Source organism: Orcinus orca, chromosome 3 (genome assembly GCF_937001465.1).
Source record: "Orcinus orca chromosome 3, mOrcOrc1.1, whole genome shotgun sequence".
Classification (NCBI taxonomy): domain Eukaryota; kingdom Metazoa; phylum Chordata; class Mammalia; order Artiodactyla; family Delphinidae; genus Orcinus; species Orcinus orca.
The window spans coordinates 90322514-90347126 of NC_064561.1; the positions used below are offsets into that span (position 1 = coordinate 90322514).

General features: G+C 40.9%; 1 protein-coding gene across 1 annotated transcript in view; it reads right to left on the reverse strand.

Moving 5' to 3' along the window:
• Window positions 1–24613, reverse strand: part of LVRN (laeverin) — an 89308-nt gene that overhangs the window by 43159 nt on the left and 21536 nt on the right. Inside the window, exons 2-4 of the mRNA XM_004267475.3 lie at window positions 18481–18623; window positions 17105–17244; window positions 6515–6641 (exon numbers count right to left, since the gene is read on the reverse strand). Coding sequence (XP_004267523.1) covers window positions 6515–6641; window positions 17105–17244; window positions 18481–18623 — 410 coding nt within the window. The remainder of the gene's footprint in view (window positions 1–6514; window positions 6642–17104; window positions 17245–18480; window positions 18624–24613) is intronic.

Below are 24613 nucleotides of genomic sequence, written 5' to 3' on the forward strand. Positions count from 1 at the left end.
AATAAAAATGTGAACAACTCACGAAGAAAATAATTCAAACAGCCAAAAATCTTATTTAAAATGTTCAGCTTCTTTGTATCAAAAACAAAAATTAAAACAATGATATAACTTAATCTTTCAAATGTATGAGATTAGTAATTAGTATTGGCTAGAATTAATAATTAAGTATAGGAAAACTGACACATAGCCTTTTGGCAAGGGTGTGAACTGGTACAATTTTTCTGGAGCAATCCAGCAAAATGCTTCGTGACCTTTAAAAATGTTCCTACCCTTTCCACTTTTGGAATTTCTACTAAGGCAAGTAGCATGGATATTTGTAAACATTTCCTTATGTTTTCTTTAATGTTTTAAAAGCAGCGCCCACCACCAAAAAGGTAAAATCAGTCCAAATGTTCAACCACTCACTGAGGATTAAATAAATTATTCTGTCAAACTGATATGTAGGCATCCTATGTCTTAAAATGACAGTAAAAAAGAATAGTTATCTGGATCATGTTGCTATATACTGTTAACTTAAAAAAAAAAAGGCCAAAGAATAGTATCAATTCCATGGTATCATTTTTGTTAAAAACAAAGAAAGGGTGGAGATTGAGACAAAGACAGACACTGGAAATATATACACCAAAATGTTACCCATGATTATCTCTGCATGGTAGCAAAACAGGAGATTTTGCTTCTCTTTTTTGTGCTTTTCCCTATCTTTCCACATTTTTGACAGTGGGATCATTATTACTTCTAAAACTAGAACAAGTCTTAAAAGTTTCTTTTGCTAATGTAAGAAATATCATTCCTATAGTCCACGCTACATTTGCCTAATGAATGTTTTATGCTGTGCTATGCTCAGTAATTTTAGTTGACTTTACACTTGGTTGAAGTTGACAGTACGTAGTAAAGCGTATCCAGGTAGTGGACACATAGCCTCCACCAGGTAATGCTCTTTTATCTTTGGGTATACTTAGTTGCCTCAGCCTAGGTCTCCCATTCTTCTACCCATCCTTTCCTCCACCAGCACTCATCCTACCCAGCAACCCACCCACTTTCCTCACAAAAGACTGCTCTACTCCGCTCAAGCCAATCCCTTTTGCTCTCTACAACCACTGAGTCGTTCTCTGCTGGAGCTGTTTGCTATCCCAGGAAATCCTCTGCTCAGTCTATGAATGCCACCAATACTTGTGGTCCAATCTAACCAACTTTAAGAAGCCATTTATAACTAACCCTGATGACTATTTTAAAAAAATTGTTTTTTCTTTATTTCAGATGCATACAACTGGAGTAAGCAAAATTCTTGTTTCTTCACACATGACCCTGTTTTATTTTATTTTAATGATGAATTCATTATTTTAAAATAATAATACAAAACCCATGACTCTACCACTTACCCTTTAGAACAGGGGTTGGCAAATTTTTTCCGTAAAGGGCCCGATTAGTAGATAGTTTCAGCTTTGTGGGCTATATGTTTTCTGTAACACATTTATCTCAGGCATACCAGCACAAAAGTAGCCACACACACTATGTAAGCAAATGAGCACGTTGTGGTGCAATAAAACTATGGACCCTGAAATATGAATTTTATATAAAATTCTCATGTATCACAAAATATTATTCCCTTGATTTTTTTTTTTTTTTTTTTTTTGAGGTACACGGACCTCTCACTGTTGTGGCCTCTCCCGTTGCGGAGCACAGGCTCTGGACGCACAGGCTCAGCGGCCATGGCTCCCGGGCCCAGCCGCTCCGTGGCATGTGGGATCCTCCCGGACCGGGGCACGAACCCGTGTCCCCCGCATCGGCAGGTGGACTCTCAACCACTGGGCCACCAGGGAAGCCCTATTCCTTTGATTTTTTTCAACCATTTAAAATTGTAAAAACCAATCTTAGCTCATGGACCATACAAAAATAGGCGGTGGGCCAGATTTGATTGCTTGCCTGTGCCTAATTTAGATTATTATTAATAACTTGTATTCTGATTTCCAGACTGGCAGCATCAGCACCACCAGGGAGCTTATCAGAAATAAAAATTCTGGGACCAACCCCAGACCTACTGAATTAGAAACTCTGGGGTCAGGAGCAGCAATCTGTGGTTTAACCAGCCTTGCAAGTGATTCCAGTGCATGGTAACATTTGGGAACAGCTGACTTACATCTTCCTCTGTGCTCCTTCTCAACTCAACCTTTGGCTTATTCTTCCAGAGATTCACCACTATCCTGAACTTGGTGTTTATCATTCCATTGTTTAAGAAAAACCAAGGGAATATATATATTGTTGCTAATATTATATATAATATTGCCTAAATATTATATTGTTTAGGTTTCTTTTGTTTTTAAACTTTAGAAAGAGCGTTTCATTTTCATTGCTGGATAGTTTCCTGTTGTGTGAATGAACCACACTGTATCTATCCATTCTCCTATCGGTGACCATTTTGGTTGCTTTCAGTTTGGGGCTAGTACGAAAAGTGTGGCTATGAACATACTTGCACATGTCTTCTGGCACATATATGCCCAAATTCCTCTTGGGGTATATCTAGCAATGGAATTACTGAGTTTTAAGGTATTCTAATGATCAACATTGTAAGATAACAAATAAGTTTCAAAGTTGTAACAACTGATACTCCCTTCAACAACGTCACTTTCTATTGGCATTTGTCAGAATGCCTACTCTTTGACAACTGAGTAGTATGAAATGGTGCCTCACTGTGGCCTTGGATATTCATTTCTCAGATTGCTTAATGAGGCTAAGTATCGCTCTATAAGTTTATTAGTCATATCTATTTCCTTTTCTGTAAAACATCTATTCATATATCTTTTACTTGTTTTTTTATATTGTATTTTTCTTATTTATTTGTAGGTGTTCTTTATATATTTGGGCTACTCCCATTACCAGTTATCAATCCTTTTTCTTTTAAGAGTTTTTTTTTTACCCAGTACGTTACCTCATACTTAGCAATTTGTTGCTTTTGCTTTTAACATGTAGAAGCTATCTCCCTAACTGAGCTACTTGAACAGAGAGCCCCAGCCATCTACTTCTGCATTCACAGAGCACCTAGGAAAGTAATAGGTGATTCTCATTTACTCAGTAGCTTCTAATTGATTATGGTCATTATTTCATTGCTTTATGATTTATATTGTACTTGAGTTTTACTATTACAAAAATACAGATCATGCTGGGATGTACAATACATATCATTAGCCTGATATAGTTACAAGTTAAGAGTAAAATAAAAACTTAAAAGGGAAGTTGCCATTTTAAAAGTTTGCAAATCTCAAATGCCCATATTTATTCCTAAAAGCATCATGATGCCACTTTTTCTTTCAAAACTTACAACCCAAACAGCCAACTCTATCATCTCTGTAATATTTTGATATTTCAGTCCACTTCTGACTTTAAACAGAGTGAATTAAAATGACAGCAACACAGAAAACAAAATGTTGTTCTAAAGATGAAAACTCTAATTTGAAAAGATACATGCACCCCAATGTTCATAGCAGCACTATTCACAATAGTCAAGACATGGATACAACCTAAATATCCATCAACAGATGAATGCGTGTGTGTGTGTGTGTGTGTGTGTGTGTGTGTGTGTGTATATACATAATGAAATATTACTCATCCATAAAAAAATGAAATAATGCCATTTGCAGCAATATGATGGACCTAGAGATTGTCATACTAAGCGAAGTAAGTCTGACAGAGAAAGACAACTGTCATATATGGGGAATCTAAAATATTGATACAAATGAACTTATTTTAAAAACAGAAATAGACTCACAGACAGAAAACAAACTTATGGTTACCAAAGGGGTAAGGGGGAAAGGGGTAAATTAGGAATTTGGGGTAAACAGATACACACTGCTATATATAAAATAGATATAGAACAAGGACCTACTGTATAGCACAGGGAACTATATTCAGTATCTTATAATAACCTATAATGGAAAAGAATCTGAAAAAGAATAGATATGTATCTAACTGAATCACTTTGCTGTATACCTGAAACATTGTAAATCAACTATACTTAAATAAAAAAAGCAGAAAGAAAGAAAAAAAATGCTATTCTATGTAATAGATATATACACATCGTTTAGATTCTGAGGCTTAGAATTCAACTGAGCAAGCCTCAAGAAGGTAAGCTAAAAGAACACCATGGAAGAAATAAATAAAAAGGCTTTTCACCTGACTCACTGAGAGTAAAGGGTAAGGAGTATGTGGGAAATGCTGATAGGGAAGGTTTGGCTTTCTTGCTTTTTGTGTGTGTTTGTTTGTTCTTGTTTTTAAATGACTCAACCAAAAGTTAAAGTAATTAGGAAACATTAGTTTATCTTTCTCTTAAAGATCCAGTAATAGAGAAACTCCTTATTTTATTTATTTTTAATTTTTTTTTTTTTGCGGTACACGGGCCTCTCACTGTTGTGGCCTCTCCCACTGCGGAGCACAGGCTCTGGACGCACAGGCTCAGCGGCCATGGCTCACGGGCGCAGCCACTCCGCGGCATGTGGGATCTTCCCGGACTGGGGCACGAACCCGTGTCCCCTGCATCGGCAGGCGGACTATCAATCACTGCGCCACCAGAGAAGCCTGAAACTCCTTATTTTAATCATCTATCAAAATGCGGTTTTGACTAAGCACCACCTGCATGTGTGCTCACAGAGCAACATTGGCTGAGATGCTATGAAAGATACAAAAAAAGTGCCAATATAACCCTGACTTCCAAGAGCTGGTAATCTAGCCACAATTTACATGGAATTACTGAACTCATTGCATGTATTTATTCCTCCGCCCCCCCCCCAAAAAAAAATGTTTACTGTTTACCACTCTGAGAGAAGCACTGTCATAGGCTCTGAGAGTACTTAAAAAAGGACAGTCAAGATCCTGACCCGCAACTTGCCCTCGACCTACTGGGGGAGATGATTAGGATCTATTAGGTCAAGAGCTTGAATGCAGGGGTGCACAGGATGCTGTGGAAGCATGAGAGATGGTGTCAGGGAAAACTTCATGGAGGAGGGGGCACTGAGTTGAGAAATATAAGAATCAACCTGTTGGGTAAAAGGTATGGCAGGATGTGCAAACTGCATGTGCAAGAGCCTGAAGGAGAGGAGAGGAAGATGAAAGTGTAGGAGAGGATAGAGATGGTGTTAGAGCATCCCTCTACCCTGAGAAACTGTGAAAAGCCCCAAGAGGTTGGCAAAAGATGCACTGTTACAAAGACAGGGTGTGGAATTTGGACTTTATCTTCAAATGGGAAGCCACAGAGAGGTTTTAGAGGATAGTAACATGATCAGATTTTGCTTTGGAAAAATCCCTCTGGCCTCAGTGTGGAAGATGGATTGGAGGAGACAAGAACAAAAGTGGTGAAACTAAGTGAGAGCTGTTGTGGTCAAGCTGTTGGTGATGTAAACTAGGGAGAATGAGGGGGATGGGAAGAAGTGGATGGATGTGGAGATAATAAGGAGGTGACTAACTGGATGGAGGAGATGCTTTGACAGAACAGGATATCAAGAATAACTCTGGACTTCTCCTTACCTAAATAAAGACAAATGGAAATTTGCTTGCCTAGACAAGGGTTATCTTGCGATCTTCCAGCCACAGAAGTGCCAGAACTTGGTTTCCATGCCCAGATTCCTGCCGCCTCCAACTTTCTAAATGATGGGTATCTCCTCTGGGATCCGTGAGGGGGTCAAGGCTAGTCCCCATTCCTTCACTCCCCATCCCTCCTCAGCAGAAGGCTTGAGCTGCAGAGCCCCTGGCTTCCCGGTGTTCAAGAGGCTTGCGCTCCCCAATTTTTACTCCCCACTTTCCTTCTACTATATGCCAGTAAAGGCCAAACATACTTTTCCCCAAGACTTCAACTAACTAACCTGTCAGAGGAACAAAACACACTTACATGATACCCTTAATTTTGATAGAAAAAACATGCAACAACTTTCTGAGCTGAGTGGCTCACATAATTTTAAGGACATTCCATACAGATCTATGAGAAATAAAATGTTTACATATTCCTTCGAGGATCATATTATGTTCACACATGATCCCAATTTTATACAACAAAAATTCACAGATGGGACCCCCAGGTCCTAATCCAATGACTCACAGCTAGAGAATATTTTTTGAAAAACCAACAAAACCTTACTGAAGTGAACTGGAGTAACTCACACAAGCGGCTAAAAGGATGCAGAACACTGCATTGCACACTCATGTTATGAGAGGAAAGGACAGAATGCAAGAGAGAAGACAGGGTCTGGAGGATGTAAGTTGCCAGTGAGTATCCAGGAGGGATCTAAAGCCAGGTAGCTCTCCGAGCACTTACTGGGCACATGGAATGATGCAGAGAAAGAACAGACAGGCCCCTGTGTGTTTAGGAAGGTGTAGGACATAATGATGGGAAGCCAGCGGGGCTAACTCCGAAACAGCAAAAATAGTAAAGTGCCAATGGGTCCTTGGAGGCCCGTCTAGGTACCTTTTGATCTCAACCCAGGGCCCCCATAATAGGAAATCAAATACATTGTAAGGGAAGATGCCTCACCTGTTTTTGGAAGAGGGTAACTAATATTAAATAAATCCTCCAGAAAAGAGAAGATGGGACCTGTGATGTTCAAAGCAAAGTCTGCATTTCCAGCTGCGATGGCTTCTTTCCGGGCCCAGATGCGTATCTAAACAGAAACAATTAAGCAGTGATTAGGAAAAGCAGTAGTGATTTTTGGAAAGTGGCAGCCTGCTTGCTCCAGTTCCCTGATGCTCTGAAGCCAAAGGCTTATCTTTTCAGAGGAAGCTGCATAATAAAACGTTTGAATGTGTCCACACAATGAGAAAAGCCCAGAAGGCTATTCACTAAGTTGAGAACAGTGGTTCCTCAGAAAGTGTGCTATTTCACTCTTTTGCAATAACATGTAAAATTTTGTAGTTCATTAATAATCCTGGGAGAGACAAGGGGAAGATGGCGGAAGAGTAAGAGGCAGAGATCACCTTCCTCCACACTGATACACCAGAAATACATCTACACGTGGAACAACTCCTACAGAACGCCTACTGAACGCTGGCAGAAGACCTCAGACCTTCCAAAAGGCAAGAAACCCCCCACGTACCAGGGTAGGGCAAAAGAAAAAAGAATAAACAGAGACAAAAGGATAGGGACGAGACCTGCACCAGTGGGAGGGAGGTGTGAAGGAGGAAAGGTTTCCACACACTAGGAAGCCCCTTCACGGGAGGAGACTGCAGGTGGCGGACGGGGGAGAGCTTCGGAGCCGCGGAGGAGAGCACAGCAACAGGGGTGCAGAGGGCAAAGCGGAGAAATTCCCGCACAGAGGAGCAGGGCCGACTGGCACTCACCAGCCCGAGAGGCTTGTCTGCTCCCCCGCCGGGGTGGGTGGGGCTGGGAGCTGAGGCTTGGACTTCGGTCGGAGCGCAGGGAGAGGACTGGGGTTGGCGGCGTGAACACAGCCTGCAGGGGGTTAGTGCACCACGGCTGGCCGGGACGGAGGGAGTCCAGGGGAAAAGTCTGGACCTGCCGAAGAGGCAAGAGACTTTTTCTTCCCTCTTTGTTTCCTGGTGCGCGAGGAGAGGGGATTAAGAGCACTGCTTAAAGGAGCTCCAGAGACTGGCGCAAGCCGCAGCTAAAAGCACGGACCCAGAGATGGGCATGAGACGCTAAGGCTGCTGCTGCCGCCACCAAGAAGCCTGTGTGTGAGCACAGGTCACTGTCCACACCCTGCTTCCGGGGAGCCTGTGCAGCCCGCCACTGCCAGGGTCCCGGGATCCAGGGACAACTTCCCAGGAGAACGCACGGCGCGCCTCAGGCTGGTGCAACGTCACGCCGGCCTCTGCCGCCGCAGGCCCGCCCCGCACTCCATGCCCCTCCCTCCCCACGGCCTGAGTGAGCCAGAGTTCCTGAAGCAGCTGCTCCTTTAACCCCGTCCTGTCTGAGCGAAGAACAGACGCCCTCCGGCGACCTACACGCAGAGGCGGGGCCGGATCCAAAGCTGAGCCCCTGGGAGCTGTGAGAACAAAGAAGAGAAAGGGAAATCTCTCCCAGCAGCCTCAGGAGCAGCGGACTAAAGCTTCACAATCAACTTGATGTACCCTGCATCTGTGGAATATGTGAATAGACAACGAATCATCCCAAATTGAGCAGGTGGGCTTTGAGAGCAAGATTTATGATTTTTCCCCCTTTTCCTCTTTTTGTGAGTGTGTATGTGTATCCTTCTGTGTGAGATTTTGTCTGTATAGCTTTGCTTCCACCATTTGTCCTAGGGTTCTATCTGTCCGTTTTTTTTTTTTAATTTTTTTCTTAATAATTATTTTTTATTTTAATAAATTTATTATATTTTATCTTACTTTATTTTATTTTACTTTATCTTCTTTCTTTATTTCTTTTTTCTTCTTTCACTCCTTCCTTCCTTCCTTCCTCCCTCCCTCCCTTCCTCCTTTCTTTCTTTCTTTCTTTCTACTTCTACTAATTCTTTCTACTTTTTCTCCCTTTTATTCTGAGCCGTGTGGATGAAAGGTTCTTTGTGCTACAGCCAGGAGTCAGTGCTGTGCCTCTGAGGTAGGAGAGCCAACTTCAGGACACTGGTCCACAAGAGACCTCCCAGCTCCACAAAATATCAAACGGCGAAAATCTCCCAGAGATCTCCATCTCAACACCAGCACCCAGCTTCACTCAACGACTAGCAAGCTACAGTGCTGGATATCATACTCCAAACAATTAGCAAGACAGGAACACAACCCTACCTATTAGCAGAGAGGCTGCCTAAAATCATAATAAGTCCACAGACACCCCAAAACACACCACCAGACGTGGACCTGCCCACCAGAAAGACAGGATCCAGCCTCAACCACCAGAACACAGGCACTAGTCCCCTCCACCAGGAAGCCTACACAACCCACTGAACCAACCTTAGCCACTGGGGACAGACACCAAAAACAATGGGAACTACGAACCTGCAGCCTGCAAAAAGGAGACCCCAAACACAGTAAGATAAGCAAAATGAGAAGACAGAAAAACACACAGCAGATGAAGGAGCAGATAAAAACCCACCAGACCTAACAAATGAAGAGGAAATAGGCAGTCTACCTGAAAAAGAATTCAGAATAATGATAGTAAAGATGATCCGAAATCTTGGAAATAGAATAGACAAAATGCAAGAAACATTTAACAAGGACCTAGAAGAACTAAAGATGAAACAAACAACAATGAACAACACAATAAATGAAATTAAAACTACTCTAGATGGGATCAATATCAGAATAACTGAGGCAGAAGAACGGATAAGTGACCGGAAAGATAAAATAGTGGAAATAACTACTGCAGAGCAGAATAAAGAAAAAAGAATGAAAAAAACTGAGGACAGTCTCAGAGACCTCTGGGACAACATTAAACGCACCAACATTCGAATTATAGGGGTTCCAGAAGAAGAAGAGAAAAAGAAAGGGACTGAGAAAATATTTGAAGAGTTTATAGTTGAAAACATCCCTAATATGGGAAAGGAAATACTTAATCAAGTCCAGGAAGCACAGAGACTCCCATACAGGATAAATCCAAGGAGAAATATGCCAAGACACATATTATTCAAACCGTCAAAAATTAAATACAAGGAAAACATATTAAAAGCAGCAAGGGAAAAACAACAAATAACACACAAGGGAATCCCCATAAGGTTAACAACTGATCTTTCAGCAGAAACTCTGCAAGCCAGAAGGGACTGGCAGGACATATTTAAAGTGATGAAGGAGAAAAACCCGCAACCAAGATTACTCCACCCAGCAAGGATCTCGTTCAGATTTGATGGAGAAATTAAAACCTTTACAGACAAGCAAAAGCTGAGAGAGTTCAGCACTACCAAACCAGCTGTACAACAAATGCTAAAGGAACTTCTCTAGGCAAGAAACAAAAGACAAGTAAAAGACCTACAATAACGAACCCAAAACAATTAAGAAAATGGGAATAGGAACATATATATCAATATTTATCTTAAATGTAAATTGACTAAATGCTCCCACCAAAAGACACAGATTAGCTGAATGGATACAAAAACAAGAGCTATATATATGCTGTCTACAAGAGACCCACTTCAGACCTAGAGACACATACAGATTGAAAGTAAGGGGATGGAAAAAGCTATTCCATGCAAATGGAAACCAAAAGAAAGCTGGAGTAGCAATTCTCACATGAGACAAAATAGACTTTAAAATAAAGACTATTACGAGAGACAAAGAAGGACACTACATAATGATCAAGGGATCGATCCAAGAAGAAGATATAACAATTGTAAATATTTATGCACCCAACATAGGAGCACCTCAATAAAAAAGGCAAATGCTAACAGCCATAAAAGGGGAAATCGACAGTAACACAATCATAGTAGGGGACTTTAACACCCCACTTTCACCAATGAACAGATCATCCAAAATGAAAATAAATAAGGAAACACAAGCGTTAAATGATATATTAAATAAAATGGACTTAATTGATATTTATAGGACATTCCACCCAAAAACAATAGAACACACTTCCTTCTTAAGTGCTCATGGAACATTCTCCAGGATAGATCATATCTTGGGTCACAAATCAAGCCTTGGTAAATTTAAAAAAATTGAAATTTTATCAAGTATCTTTTCCGACCACAACGCTATGAAATTAGATATCAATTACAGGAAAAGATCTGTAAAAAATACAAACACATGGAGGCTAAACAATACACTACTTAATAACGAAGTGATCACTGAAGAAATCAAAGAGGAAATAAAAAAATACCTAGAAACAAATGACAATGGAGACATGATGATCCAAAACCTATGGGATGCAGCAAAAGCAGTTCTAAGAGGGAAGTTTATAGCAATACAACCCTACCTTAAGAAAGAGGAAACATCTCGAATACACAACCTAACCTTGCACCTAAAGCAATTAGAGAAAGAAGAACAAAAAAACCCCAAAGCTAGCAGAAGGAAAGAAATCATAAAAATCAGATCAGAAATAAATGAAAAAGAAATGAAGGAAACGATAGCAAAGATCAATAAAACTAAAAGCTGGTTCTTTGGGAAGGTAAACAAAATTGATAAACCATTAGCCAGACTCATCAAGAAAAAAAGGGAGAAGACTCAAATCAATAGAATTAGAAATGAAAAAGGAGAAGTAACAACTGGCACTACAGAAATACAATAGATCATGAGAGATTACTACAAACAACTCTATGCCAATAAAATGGACAACCTGGAAGAAATGGACAAATTCTTAGAAATGCACAACCTGCCAAGACTGAATCAGGAAGAAATAGAAAATATGAACAGACCAATCACAAGCACTGAAATTGAAACTGTGATTAAAAATCTTCCAACAAACAAAAGCCCAGGACCAGATGGCTTCACAGGCAAATTCTACCAAACATTTAGAGAAGAGCTAACACCTATCCTTCTCAAACTCTTCCAAAATATAGCAGAGGGAGGAACACTCCCAAACTCATTCTACGAGGCCACCATCACCTTGATACCAAAACCAGACAAGGATGTCACAAAGAAAGAAAACTACAGGCCAATATCACTGATGAACATAGATGCAAAAATCCTCAACAAAATACTAGCAAACAGAATCCAACAGCACATTAAAAGGATCATACACCATGATCAAGTGGGGTTTATTCCAGGAATGCAAGGATTCTTCAATATATGCAAATCAATCAATGTGATAAACCATATTAACAAATTGAAGGAGAAAAACCGTATGATCATCTCAATAGATGCAGAAAAAGCTTTTGACAAAATTCAACACCGATTTATGATAAAAACCCTGCAGAAAGTAGGCATAGAGGGAAGTTTCCTCAACATAATAAAGGCCATATATGACAAACCCACAGCCAACATCGTCCTCAATGGTGAAAAACTGAAAGCATTTCCACTAAGATCAGGAGCAAGACAAGGTTGCCCACTCTCACCACTCTTATTCAACATAGTTTTGGAAGTTTTAGCCACAGCAATCAAAGAAGAAAAGGAGATAAAAGGAATCCAAATCAGAAAACAAGAAGGAAAGCTGTCACTGTTTGCAGATGACATGATACTATACATAGAGAATCCTAAAGATGCCACTAGAAAACTACTAGAGCTAATCAATTAATTTGGTAAAGTAGCAGGATACAAAATTAATGCACAGAAATCTCTGGCATTCCTACACACTAATGATGAAAAATCTGAAAGTGAAATCAAGAAAACACTCCCATTTACCACTGCAACAAAAAGAATAAAATAGCTAGGAATAAACCTACCTAAGGAGACAAAAGACCTGTATGCAGAAAATTATAAGACACTGATGAAAGAAATTAAAGATGATACAAATAGATGGAGAGATATACCATGTTCTTGGATCGGAAGAATCAACATTGTGAAAATGACTCTACTGCCCAAAGCAATCTACAGATTCAATGCCATCCCTATCAAACTACCACTGGCATTTTTCACAGAACTAGAACAAAAAATGTCACAATTTGTATGGAAACACAAAAGGCCCTGAAGAGCCAAAGCAATCTTGAGAACGAAAAACGGAGCTGGAGGAATCAGGCTCCCTGACTTCAGACTATACTACAAAGCTACAGTCATCAAGACAGTATGGTACTGGCACAAAAACAGAAAAATAGATCAATGGAACAGGATAGAAAGCCCAGAGACAAACCCACACACATATGGTCACCTTATCTTTGATAAAGGAGGCAGGAATGTACAGTGGAGAAAGGACAGCCTCTTCAATAAGTGGTGCTGGGAAAACTGGACAGGTACATGTAAAAGTATGAGATTAGATCACTCCCTAACACCATACACAAAAATAAGCTCAAAATGGATTAAAGACTTAAATGTAAGGCCAGACACTGTAAAACTCTTAGAGGAAAACATAGGCAGAACACTCCATGACATAAATCACAGCAAGATCCTTTTTGACCCACCTCCTAGAGAAATGGAAATAAAAACAAAAATAAACAAATGGGACCTAATGAAACTTCAAAGCTTTTGCATAGCAAAGCAAACCATAAACAAGACCAAAAGACAACCCTCAGAATGGGAGAAAATATTTGCAAATGAAGCAACTGACAAAGGATTAATCTCCAAAATTTATAAGCAGCTCATGCAGCTCAATAACAAAAAAACAAACAACCCAATCCAAAAATGGGCAGAAGACCTAAATAGACATTTCTCCAAAGAAGATAGACAGACTGCCAACAAACACATGAAAGAATGCTCAACATCATTAATCATTAGAGAAATGCAAATCGAAACTACAATGAGATATCATCTCACACCAGTCAGAATGGCCATTATAAAAAATCTACAAACAATAAATGCTGGAGAGGGTGTGGAGAAAAGGGAACACTCTTGCACTGCTAGTGGGAATGTGAATTGGTACAGCCACTATGGAGAACAGTATATGGAGGTTCCTTAAAAAACTAGAAATAGAACTACCATATGACCCAGCAATCCCACTACTGGGCATATACCCTGAGAAAACCATAATTCAAAAAGAGTCATTACCAAAATATTCATTACAGCTCTATTTACAATAGCCCGGAGATGGAAACAACCTAAGTGTCCATCATCGGATGAATGGATAAAGAAGATGTGGCACATATATACAATGGAATATTACTCAGCCATAAAAAGAAACGAAACTGAGCTATTTGTAATGAGGTGGATAGACCTAGAGTCTGTCATACAGAGTGAAGTAAGTCAGAAAGAGAAAGACAAATACCATATGCTAACACATATAAATGGAATTTAAGAAAAAAAAATGTCATGAAGAACCTAGGGGTAAGACAGGAATAAAGACAGAGACCTACTAGAGAATGGACTTGAGGATATGGGGAGGGGGAATGGTAAGCTGTGAGAAAGTGAGAGAGTGGCATGGACATATATACACTACCAAACGTAAGGTAGATAGCTAGTGGGAAGCAGCCGCATAGCACAGGGAGATCAGCTCTGTTGTTTGTGATCGCCTGGAGGGGTGGGATAGGGAGGGTGGGAGGGAGGGAGACGCAAGAGGGAAGAGATATGGAAACATATGTATATGTATAACTGATTCACTTTGTTATAAAGCAGAAACTAACACACCATTGTAAAGCAATTATACGACAATAAAGATGTAAGGAAAAAAAAAATAATCCTGGGAATGGTATCTACCCCCACAGAAAATGTCGATTGTATGCTGGAATAGAAAAAGGGTCCCTTGGATCCTTGCTTCCCTTTTCAGGACATATTTCCAACGATTCAAACCAGAATTGGCAGTTAATAGGGGTTAAACAGTATAGAACATATTAAGCAAATTTGAACCATGTAAATTTAAAATGGTTTGTTAAAGAACACATTAATAGTCCCATCTTATTTTCCAAATTTGAAATAAGGTTAATTTCCTTAATTTTAAAAAGTGCATCAAAAGTCTTATGACTTTATAGTTGTTGAAACAAGTGAATTATATTCTCTGTTTATGACACTTCCTCATTAGTACCTGAAAAGAAATCCCTGCCGTGTTTTGTTATTTTAACACAACCGTGCTGTCGTTTGGGCATCTGAACTTGTCTGTGTGACTTTGATGACTAATGTGATGTTGTTTTAACATTCATTGGTATTTTAATATGAAGTCATGGTATCCCCAATACCACCTGAGCACTTTTAAATAGAGTTGTCAGTGTTAGCTAAAAAACACATATGAAACTTATAACCCTAGAATGAAAGTTAGCGAGGAGGGAATTAGATAATTATACTGACGTGAATACAGTTAATTTGAGAAAGAGCTCTCTGCAAAACAGTAAAGAAAATGCAAAGAAAACGAAAAGCAACACAACAATATCTTCAGATTGCTGCCCTCCACGACCACGTTTATCTGACTTGGCTTTTACTTCTGCTGGAGAATTTGTCTTGAATCAAGTGACTTTTGAATTACCTGAGGGCTTCAGGAACGCTCCCCTTTCACAAAATGCAGCCACCTGTTTTGGAAGCCTCCTGCCTGGAGCCCCTCCTTCCTTGCAGCCTCCTCCCCGCCAGGCCCCATTATCCTGCGAAAGAGGGGCCCAGGACTCCGCCCTGCCCCTAACGCTACCGCTACCTGTACCTGCCCCTTCTCAAGCTCTCACCTCCATGGCAAGGCCAGGAAGACATCTAAACCAGAGTCCACGCTACTGAGTGGAAATAACAGTCGCCTTTCCCCACGTTCAGGATAATGTGTGCAAATTAACTGTAGTCTTGGGAGGAAAAAAGGCAGTTATGGGAGGAAAAAAGGCAGTTAACAACTAATGTTTGCATGTAAATTTCCAGGTTACAAAGCTCCTCCCGTAAACAACCACTCTTTAAGCCAAAAGGGAGGCAAACGATGATTCCGAGCTGTGGGGGAAGAGGCAGGCAGCTAGGATCACGAACAGGTGCAGAACGTTTCGGGAACGCAGCCATAAGGTTCCTTCAAAGTCACACCTAGCCCACCAGTGTGTCCTTGTGGCCCTCCTTAGACACAGCAGACCTCAACATCTAAGAGCAGAATATCTTTACACATGTCCACGTGTGATAAATTCTACTCAAAATATGTTATTTCCAACCTTAGTTATCCATGTCTTATGTTTATCCTCATGCCACGCATGAACCGCATTTTCAACTTCACTAAATTTTTATCTCTTACTTAATGAGTCATCTTTGTAGAGTCTGGATGCTATTCCAAGAGTACAGTCTGGTTCCCTGTAGAGTCTATGATGGACTCCTTCACTTCCCAGAGCTGAGCCAGAGCCAAGTGCAACATTCCACTGATAAACTCATCCCAAATTTCAAGTTTCTGGCTAAGACCATGACTTTCTTAGGCATGTTCCATTTCCTCTTTGCTTTCTGTGGCAGCTGGCTTTCTTTCCAGGGTGATCTTTCATGAAGAAACAGGTATGATCCTTTATAAGAATTATTCACTGTGCAGCAGCATTGAGAGCAACAAGCCACTGGAGATGAGGATGCTGACAGTCACCTTGGGTCACGCGTGAGCTCCGGGCCCACTCCTTCATGCCAGGTACAAACCATGGGCTTCCACCTCATGCCTGAGTAGATTTATCAATATATGCCATGAACATCTGACTTGGCTCATGTTGTATCTGTGAATATGAAGCATCTACCAATGATTGTTCAATAAGGGAAATCAGGCTGGATCCAACAGCTGAGGAAAATGAGTTGTTGTTTGCATCTAACACGGTATTATTAATTCATCCTTAGGAGGAGGGGCTTTGAACGATTCTCCCCCTGGTGACAGACTTGGCTCGTCCACAGCTTCCTTGCCTCCACAAGTCAATGGCACAAGCCTGGAAGTTCACGGGCCCAGGAGAGAGCCTCCACCTGCTGTAGGGCCTGACTCTCCTCAGCCCGGTGAAGTCGATCTGACTAGCAAGAACTGGGCCTGAGGCACTGGCCCTACTTACCTCCACACTCTAGCGTAGGGAGTGAACCAGTCTATAAAGTACTGCTACAATAACCTTGATATTTCTCTAAAGGATTATTATGTAAAGAGAGTATAATTGGGTGAAAAACTGGGTGTTTCAGGACAGAGCACCTATTTACACAACTCTAGGGAAGTGTTCATGCCCCGGAGGTGAGGAGCCCAGCGGACCTGCTCCTTGATAGGGATGATGCTTAACCTGCCTGCAGCATTTCAGCCAGAGCAGCTGTCCCAGCTGGTGTCAGTTTGGGTTGTTTGGTGTCTGTGTCATAGTGGCTGCTAGACATTTTGGGCAGCACCCTGGCTTCAAGGCTGCAGTAGCATGTAGGCGAAGCCAACAACAGGTAAACCTGAGCTTCCAGATGCTAGTGTGCCCGCTTTCCCTGTTCTCTCCTGTACTCTGAAAGGCAGCGAAAGCCCGGGAAGTGGGGGGGCTCAGAACCCGCCTCGAGTGGGCTTAATGAGCAGCCTTTCCATAGAAACCCGTCCGCAGAACCGCAGTGGGAACCGTTGCAACCTGTTCTGCAACTCCGCGCTGAGAGTGGTAACAGGGCTTGCGGGAGATCAGAGGGAGAACCAGGAGGGGACGGTGGGGTCTGTAGGCATAGCCCCTGATGCAGGAGTGCCTGAGCAGCCTGCGGCCAGTATAAATGTCCCCTTACCTGGAGGGTCTCCGTCACTCACCTCCTTGCCCCTTTCAGTCCTGCTGACATGCTCGTAGTCACAGATAGCAAAGGCGGCTAGATAAGTGGGCATATGGGGCGTGGTGTGAAAGGTAGTAACAGTCCACTTGCTTCCATTCACGTCTTCTTTCTCAGACTGACCTAGAGAAATTGATTTTAGTCCAAATCACTGTAAATAAGCAATAATAAGCACAATTATCTACCTTTGAAATAATTCATCAAGTCGACTATCACTCAGCTATTTCTTCCCAGCTCCTCTCCAGAGTGCAGCAGTTTGGACTTGTCTACCCCCAAGCTATCAAAAACATATTAGGAAGGCCTAAGGACAGTATCTCGGTCCTGAATTAGCACCTTGAATGACACGGTCTGGATGGAGGGCAAATCTACGGGCACTGTAAACTAGACCCATGAGCTACCTCCTCTCTTTCCCATCCATGACTGTTTCCTAGTCCAGCCCATCTCTCTCAGCCCTTAATCTAGAGTTTCCCAGGCCCATAGTAGGTCAACAAGGTACAATTCTGCCATTCTCAGGTTTCGGGCAGGTCTTCAGTGGAGTCACACTGTGGGTTTTAAACCTGAAATCACAAACTCAAACGCCTGTGAGGGCCGGGTACTTGATGTGAACGGGCTGGTTTACACTAACAGCGAGTGGTGGGGACCATGGCAGGCAGGGGCAGGGGCTTGGTCTGAAGGAGGTAGCCCCTTCTCAGCGGCAACTATCACTGGCACCTTGGAAGTGCAGGGCCAGTGTTGTTAGATGTTCTGAGTTTCAAAAAAAAAAGTAAGAATTTTTATTTTTATGAGGAATCTCTGAATTAAAAGAAATTGGATGCCAATTCAATCAAAAGAAAAAACTACTGTGAGCCAAAAACAAAACAAAAAAACCAAACCAAACCAAACCCACATCTATGTACCAGATTCAGACCAAGTTCACTAGCTTGTTATCACTAATGATCAATAGTTGAAGCCCAAATTAACGGGCAGACAGGCTGCCAATGTATGAGAACAGTGTAGTGTCCTCAGCTCCTAATACAAACAATCAGGATTTACCATCACCAAGATGTGGGTGCTGATGCATATCCCATGTGACTGCCCTCCCTGGTTATAATATACTACAATCATAACACACTCTCAACACATTGACCAGAAAATCTACTGATATAAAATCTATTACAGTTAAAAATATATACACATACATAATTCATATAAAAACATATAAATACAAATATATAATTAAACATATAATTATATAATATATAACATTATATATACATATGTATATGTGTATATATAATTATATTATATATATATATATATATACACACATATACATATATGTACATGTATACATATACAACGATAGGAAACATTACTTACCTAGCTTTGGCATGTTGGAAAGGGCCACATAACTTGGATGATGAATAACTGTAATATTAAAAGTTGCCTTCAGAGCTGGCTCATCAAAACAAGGGAAAACATTCCTGGCAAATGTTGGTTCCATCTGAGATGCTAAGAGGGCCCTGAAATACATTTTTGGGAAAAATCTATTTTTATTTCAAACCAGAGGAAGCAAAAAAATATATATATTGAGGGATTATGGCTTATAATTATCTTCAGGAAGGAGCTGTAATGTTTTCCCCTCATCTTCCTCACTGCCCTCCCCATAATACAAACACACTCCAGTCCTCACTGTCCCTGAGAATTCCTGTAAGACCTAAAATACAAAAGAACTCTTTAATTTTCAACTGCAAAATAACATTTACTTCATTACATCATATGCCTTTAAAACCGTTTACAAACAAAATAGGAACAAATATAACAAACATGCAATGCCAGGCTTTTGAGAACCAAGGATTTTTTAAAACTAGGGTTACTTCTTTGGGGATGGGCTATTGCTTTCATCCTCCATCAAAGAGCAAGTCAAAAGAAGAATGTATGTTTTTTATCTTTTTCTCACATGTTCCTCTTTTTCCTGGTTGAAAACTTTAAAAAGTTTTATTTTGCATATCCTTGGGGCTAAACAATATGGACACATCCCAACTGAACAAAACAATTTTCATTTACATGTGGATGGATTTATTGAATCCCTTCTTCCTTCCTCCATCTCCAAGGAGAAATACAAAAGGTGACACGATCCCACAATGCACTGGTGATTTATAGGGAAAAGCTTAGGGACAAGAGTACCCTGAGCAAACAAAATTTCCAGGTTCATTCTCTGTAAACACTGCCTGAGTCTGACAAGAGCATGGGTCCTATCAAACAACTTTCTCCTCCAAAGAAACCTGCAGTCTCATTATCCCATTTTCCAAGACTCTGTGACCTGGGAACTGCTTTTAGATGACAATTGTGGATGATAAATTCCTTTTTTTCTCTGAAGGTGCTGAGACTTAATGTCTCTCATGCATTTACCCCAGCTCAGGCCCAGTCCTTAGATAAATAAAAGGAGAATTCAACACAGATATCTTGAGAGCACTGTCTATCCATTATTCACCTCTGTAAATCCCTCCTCCACCATGATAAGGGCCCTGCTCACATAAAACTTCACACAGCTTTAGGAAGAGCACACACAACAGGAGGCATGTTCAAAAGCGTTTCACAGTCAGCTAGTTTGATGTGCTCAAAACCTCACTGTGACAAAACCGTAATTTTCAACAAGCGTATTTTGCTTTATTGGCTTTTCCCTACTTTATTCTACTCTTGCTTTCTTGGCTGAAAGGGGGCTTGTGGGCTCTGACAAGCAGCCACTTTGGCTGCGAGACTCTGCTCCATCTACCGCTGGCTGAGCAACCCTGAACTAGTCACGTAGTCTTGCTGAGCCCATTTCCCCATCTAGAAAAAAACGACACTAGCTATGTTTCATCGCTGGATGAGCTTTTATATTATTAGTAACTACATGTAGCAATAAATGACCTGTGCATTCGCCTATATTCCTTCCAGTCTCACAGATTATTCTTGATATAGATGAACTACAGAAGAATTCAAGGAAGAATAAGTTACAGAGTAAGTGTGGAGGGTTGGAAATTAAAAATGCATTTAAAAAGGTTCCATCACTTTGCTGTACAGCAGAAATTAAACACAACATTGTAAAAAAAAAAAAGTTTCCAGAGATCACAGGTGGCCACAAGCTGAATATGAACCACATTTGTCTCCCCAATTGATTTTAAACTACGAGAAATTAGGGGTTATGTATTTTTTCTTCTGTATCATTTAAAATACTTGGCTAAAATATGGGTTCATGGCAAATAGTATTTTCTCAGCCGTGGAGGCACTATAAAGTAAAGGACGCTTGATGTTAGTATATACAGAAGAACATGAAGTATTTTGCAGAGTTTGCCACCTTGGCATTTGTTTGTTTTGTAGTATTGGTTGGTATCTTTTAAAGGGATGGGATAAAGTACAGAAGATTCAAGCAATTGACAATACAGTAAAAAGAAAGATGAGCAGGGAATTCAGCAACCTGAGTAGTTGCTCAGGATCTGCAGTGTAAACATAGTGGTGTAACTTTGGGAAAGTTGCTTAAACTCTTTGGACATCCATTTCTATAAAATGCAGGATGGGACTAGATGATCTCTAAGTCCACTTAGAGCTCTAAAACTGATTCCAACAGAGATAAAGGCTCCAACAGGATGGAGAAAAGAGCCCTTGAGGTGGCCATGACTGAGTCATCTAGGATGAAGAGAAATAGTCCCCTTGGGAGTTTTCATACCTGGCCTTCAGCAGATCTGTGAGCCTCCTGAAATCGCAGGGACACTTTGTACAAATGGTGATCTGTTAGCACGAAAAGTGCAGTGTAAAGTGAAAAAGTGCATTCAAGTATATAATACATGCTTATATATTTGGAAAGCCAACACATGCCTGTTGTTTTTGTAATGGAAACTATAGAAAGTACAGCTTGATGACATCTCTGCTGCCATAACTCCCCAAAGCATGTGAATCTCAAGGAGGTGGCAAGGTGGGGAGGAGGGAGAAAATCAGCCTCTTCGAGGAGGTGGGAAACTTTCATGCTCACCAAAGGTGCAGGTTTAAAAAGGCGAGGAGACATCAGCTTAGGGAGTCACTGCTTTAACAAATGAAGCAACAAGCAAGTCCTTCCAATTCCATGATTAAGGTCTCCAGAGAAGTGAAATGAAAGAAACACTTGGCTTTTACTCAACTATTTCCCTCCCTGGTGTTATACAAGCAAACAAAAAGGGAAAAATCCCTACAACACACAGCCTTTCTGGCTCTCAATCTTAACTCCAAAGGTCAGGGCCAGCCGGCAGCACACACAATCTGGTTATGCCACATCTGGACCCAAGGCTGATATTTATTTCCCTTCTCTCTCTGCTTTGGACTCAAGCAACCCTGTAAGGATATCCTTCCTCCCTTCAAACCTCACAGAAACATGTTATTATGGTGCCTGTGAAGTCTGGGTTTAGAGTGGTCAGCCGGTGAGGGAGTTCATTTGGGAGAATTTGTCTCCTAGTGGCTCACTATTGCAAAGCCACTTTCCTGCCCTCCTGTACAGCAAGAGAATGGTGGGCTCACCACTTTCTTATGCTGGAAAAGGTCTTAGCAGGCAAGACACGTGATGCCCTTGGGGATCCATCTACTACCACATAAAAAATATTCATTCAGTACAGTATTTCATTCCAAATTATTTTATGAACTCCATACGCCTACAGCTCTAGTTAAGAAGTGCTAAAGAACATAGCTGGTCAAGGATTAAGTAAGACTCTTTAGAGAGTTGTCTGCCCTGATTTTTTTTTAACACAGTAACAACACTCAGATATCAAAATGTTTAGTAAAGACGGACGTTACACCACTGGATTGGCCCGTGAATCATGTTTGTTTATTACTTGTGTAATACGATCTTAAAACTGAAGTTTCCACCAGACGACAAAACATAATAGATGTAAAATTCCAAACAAAGGTGCCAGACCATGTTATGAAGATTTTGAAAGTAAATGGCCTCAAGAACCTTCAAGCCACTCTTGGGTTTCTCAGCTACATCGAGGACATAGAAGAAGGGTCAGAGAACGTAGATAAAAGAGATCAGAGGAGAGATTCCTTGGTGGGGAGGGACATTATGTTACCATGTCCTCCTGCACTCAGGGAGTTGGGAGGAGGTGCAACCCTCTAAACCTGAGACAGGGGGAGAAAATCCCTCACAGAGCAGTGGAAGTGTTTCCTAAGGCTGAGGGACTTAGAGGCTGGTACCCAATTCACTCCTGAGAAAGCTGAAATTGACACTGGCTGGAGTTGGACTCCTATCAGGTGGGAATCTATACTGACTGTTTTGGAGCCAGAACCAGGAGAGTGCTGCTGCCTTGGGACCCACATCAGTCCCAGGCAAGGGATGTATGAGTGTTCCTTGGAAAAGCCGTGGGCCCTGAGACAGAATCTTAGATTCTGTCCAATAGAGCCACCTGGAGGAGCTTCGAGATGCACTACTGTGTGTCTAGGGGCCGAGGAAGGAGTTACAAGTGACAATCAGAACAGAGAAATAAGAGAAGCAACCTTCAGGGACAAGAGAATTGTAGGAGAAAGAGAAACAGTGAGAAAGCTCTGAGGAGTCCAAGAAAATGACATCTCAAGGGAAAAAGGCATCTGCTAGACCAGAGTGAGACCAAGCAATGAGAGTACTGGTTCAAATAAGAGCTGCCCTGTGTGTTGCCTCTCCCTGTCTCCACTAGTCCCACTGGACCTGGTAGGGTTTAAATAACAGCTCAAGATGGAAGGGGAGGACTAGAAATAGGAGGCAGAGAGATGGAAAGACCACTACCCTCTATGTCACTGCAGGCTTCTATCCTGAAGTCAGCCCAAGCTCGGAGAAGTGAGGTTGGAGAGAGAAAAAGGGAGATTTAACAGCAACTTAAGTTCAAAGTTTTGAGTATCACCCAGGACTGGATTTCCTAAGTTTTTTGCATCTGGATAATGTTTGTAACTTAGTGACCATAGATCATCTATTACCTAAGAATTAGCAGGAAATTATGGGTTGCTAGAGTATACATGCAGGAGCAAGAGCTATTATCCCAGAGACTAAATTGTGAAAGGACAGTGGGAGAAAAATGATTGCATTTTTACTGAATTATGAGGTGTGGTATTTTCAATATGCTAGTTACACTTGTTTTCAAAAGATACAGGATCTAAACCTCTCATGAGCAAACCATCTCCCAGAGAAAACTGCTCAGCCACATAAAATGTGTGGGTTCAACAGCTCTATAAGGTAATGAACTGACCTCTTTTCTCTGTGACACCAGCGATATCATGTGCTTGGCACTTGAGTTCACTGACCTTGTTTTGAGACTTCTAAATTCTTTCCTAATATTACTCAAATTTCTCTCTTGTGTGTCATACCCTGAGGACTGTGCCAGATTTCCTGCATAAACAGCAACTGGAAGGGAGTCTTTTTAAATTCACTGCTCACTCTTTGGACACCTGCACAAAATGATTGACCTTGATCATGCTCTTTTCACCTTCATTTGTCCCAGATAAAGATCTTAATTTTCTTCAGGCATTTGACACTAACAAGCCACTCCCACCTCTTGATTTTTCTATTTTCATTTCTCTAAATACTACCGTATTTTTTCTTATCTTTTAAAAAGGAAATGGGGTGATCAGAAATGCAAGTATTCCTAAAGGATACTGCACAAGAATAGGATTCATACATTCGCTCTCTCTTTTTTTTCTTAAATTTCGGTTGGTTTTTATTTTATTTTAATTTAATTTTGTTTTTACACAGCAGGTTCTTATTACTTATCTGTTTCATACATGTTAGTGTATATACGTCAATCCCAATCTCTCAATTCATCCCACCACCACCACCAACGACCCCCCACTTTCCCCCCTTGGTGTCCATACATTTGTTCTCTACATCTGTGTCTCTATTTCTGCCTTGCAAACTGGTTCATCTTTCTAGATTCCACATATATGCGTTAATATGTGATATTTGTTTTTCTCTTTCTGACTTACTTCACTCTGTATGACAGTCTCTAGGTCCATCCACTTCTCTTCAAATGACCCAATTTTGCTCCTTTTTATGGCTGAGTAATATTCCATTGTATATATGTACCACATCTTCTTTATCCATTCATCTGTCGATGGGCATTTAGGTTGCTTCCATGACCTGGCTATTGTAAATTGTGCTGCAATGAACATTGGGGTGCGTGTGTCTTTTTGAATTATGGTTTTCTCTGGGTATATGCCCAATAGTGGGATTGCTGGATCATATGGTAATTCTATTTTTACCTTTTTAAGGAATGTCCATACTGTTCTCCATAGTGGCTGTATCAATTTACATTCCCACCAACAGTGAAAGAGGGTTTCCTTTTCTCCATACCCTCTCCAGCATTTGTTGTTTGTAAATATTCTGATGATGCCCATTCTAATTGGTGTGAGGTGATACCTCATTGTAGTTTTCATTTGCATTTCTCTAATAATTAGTGATGTTGAACAGCTTTTCATGTGCCTCTTGGCCATCTGTATGTCTTCTTTGGAGAAATGTTTATTTAGGTCTTTTGCCCATTTT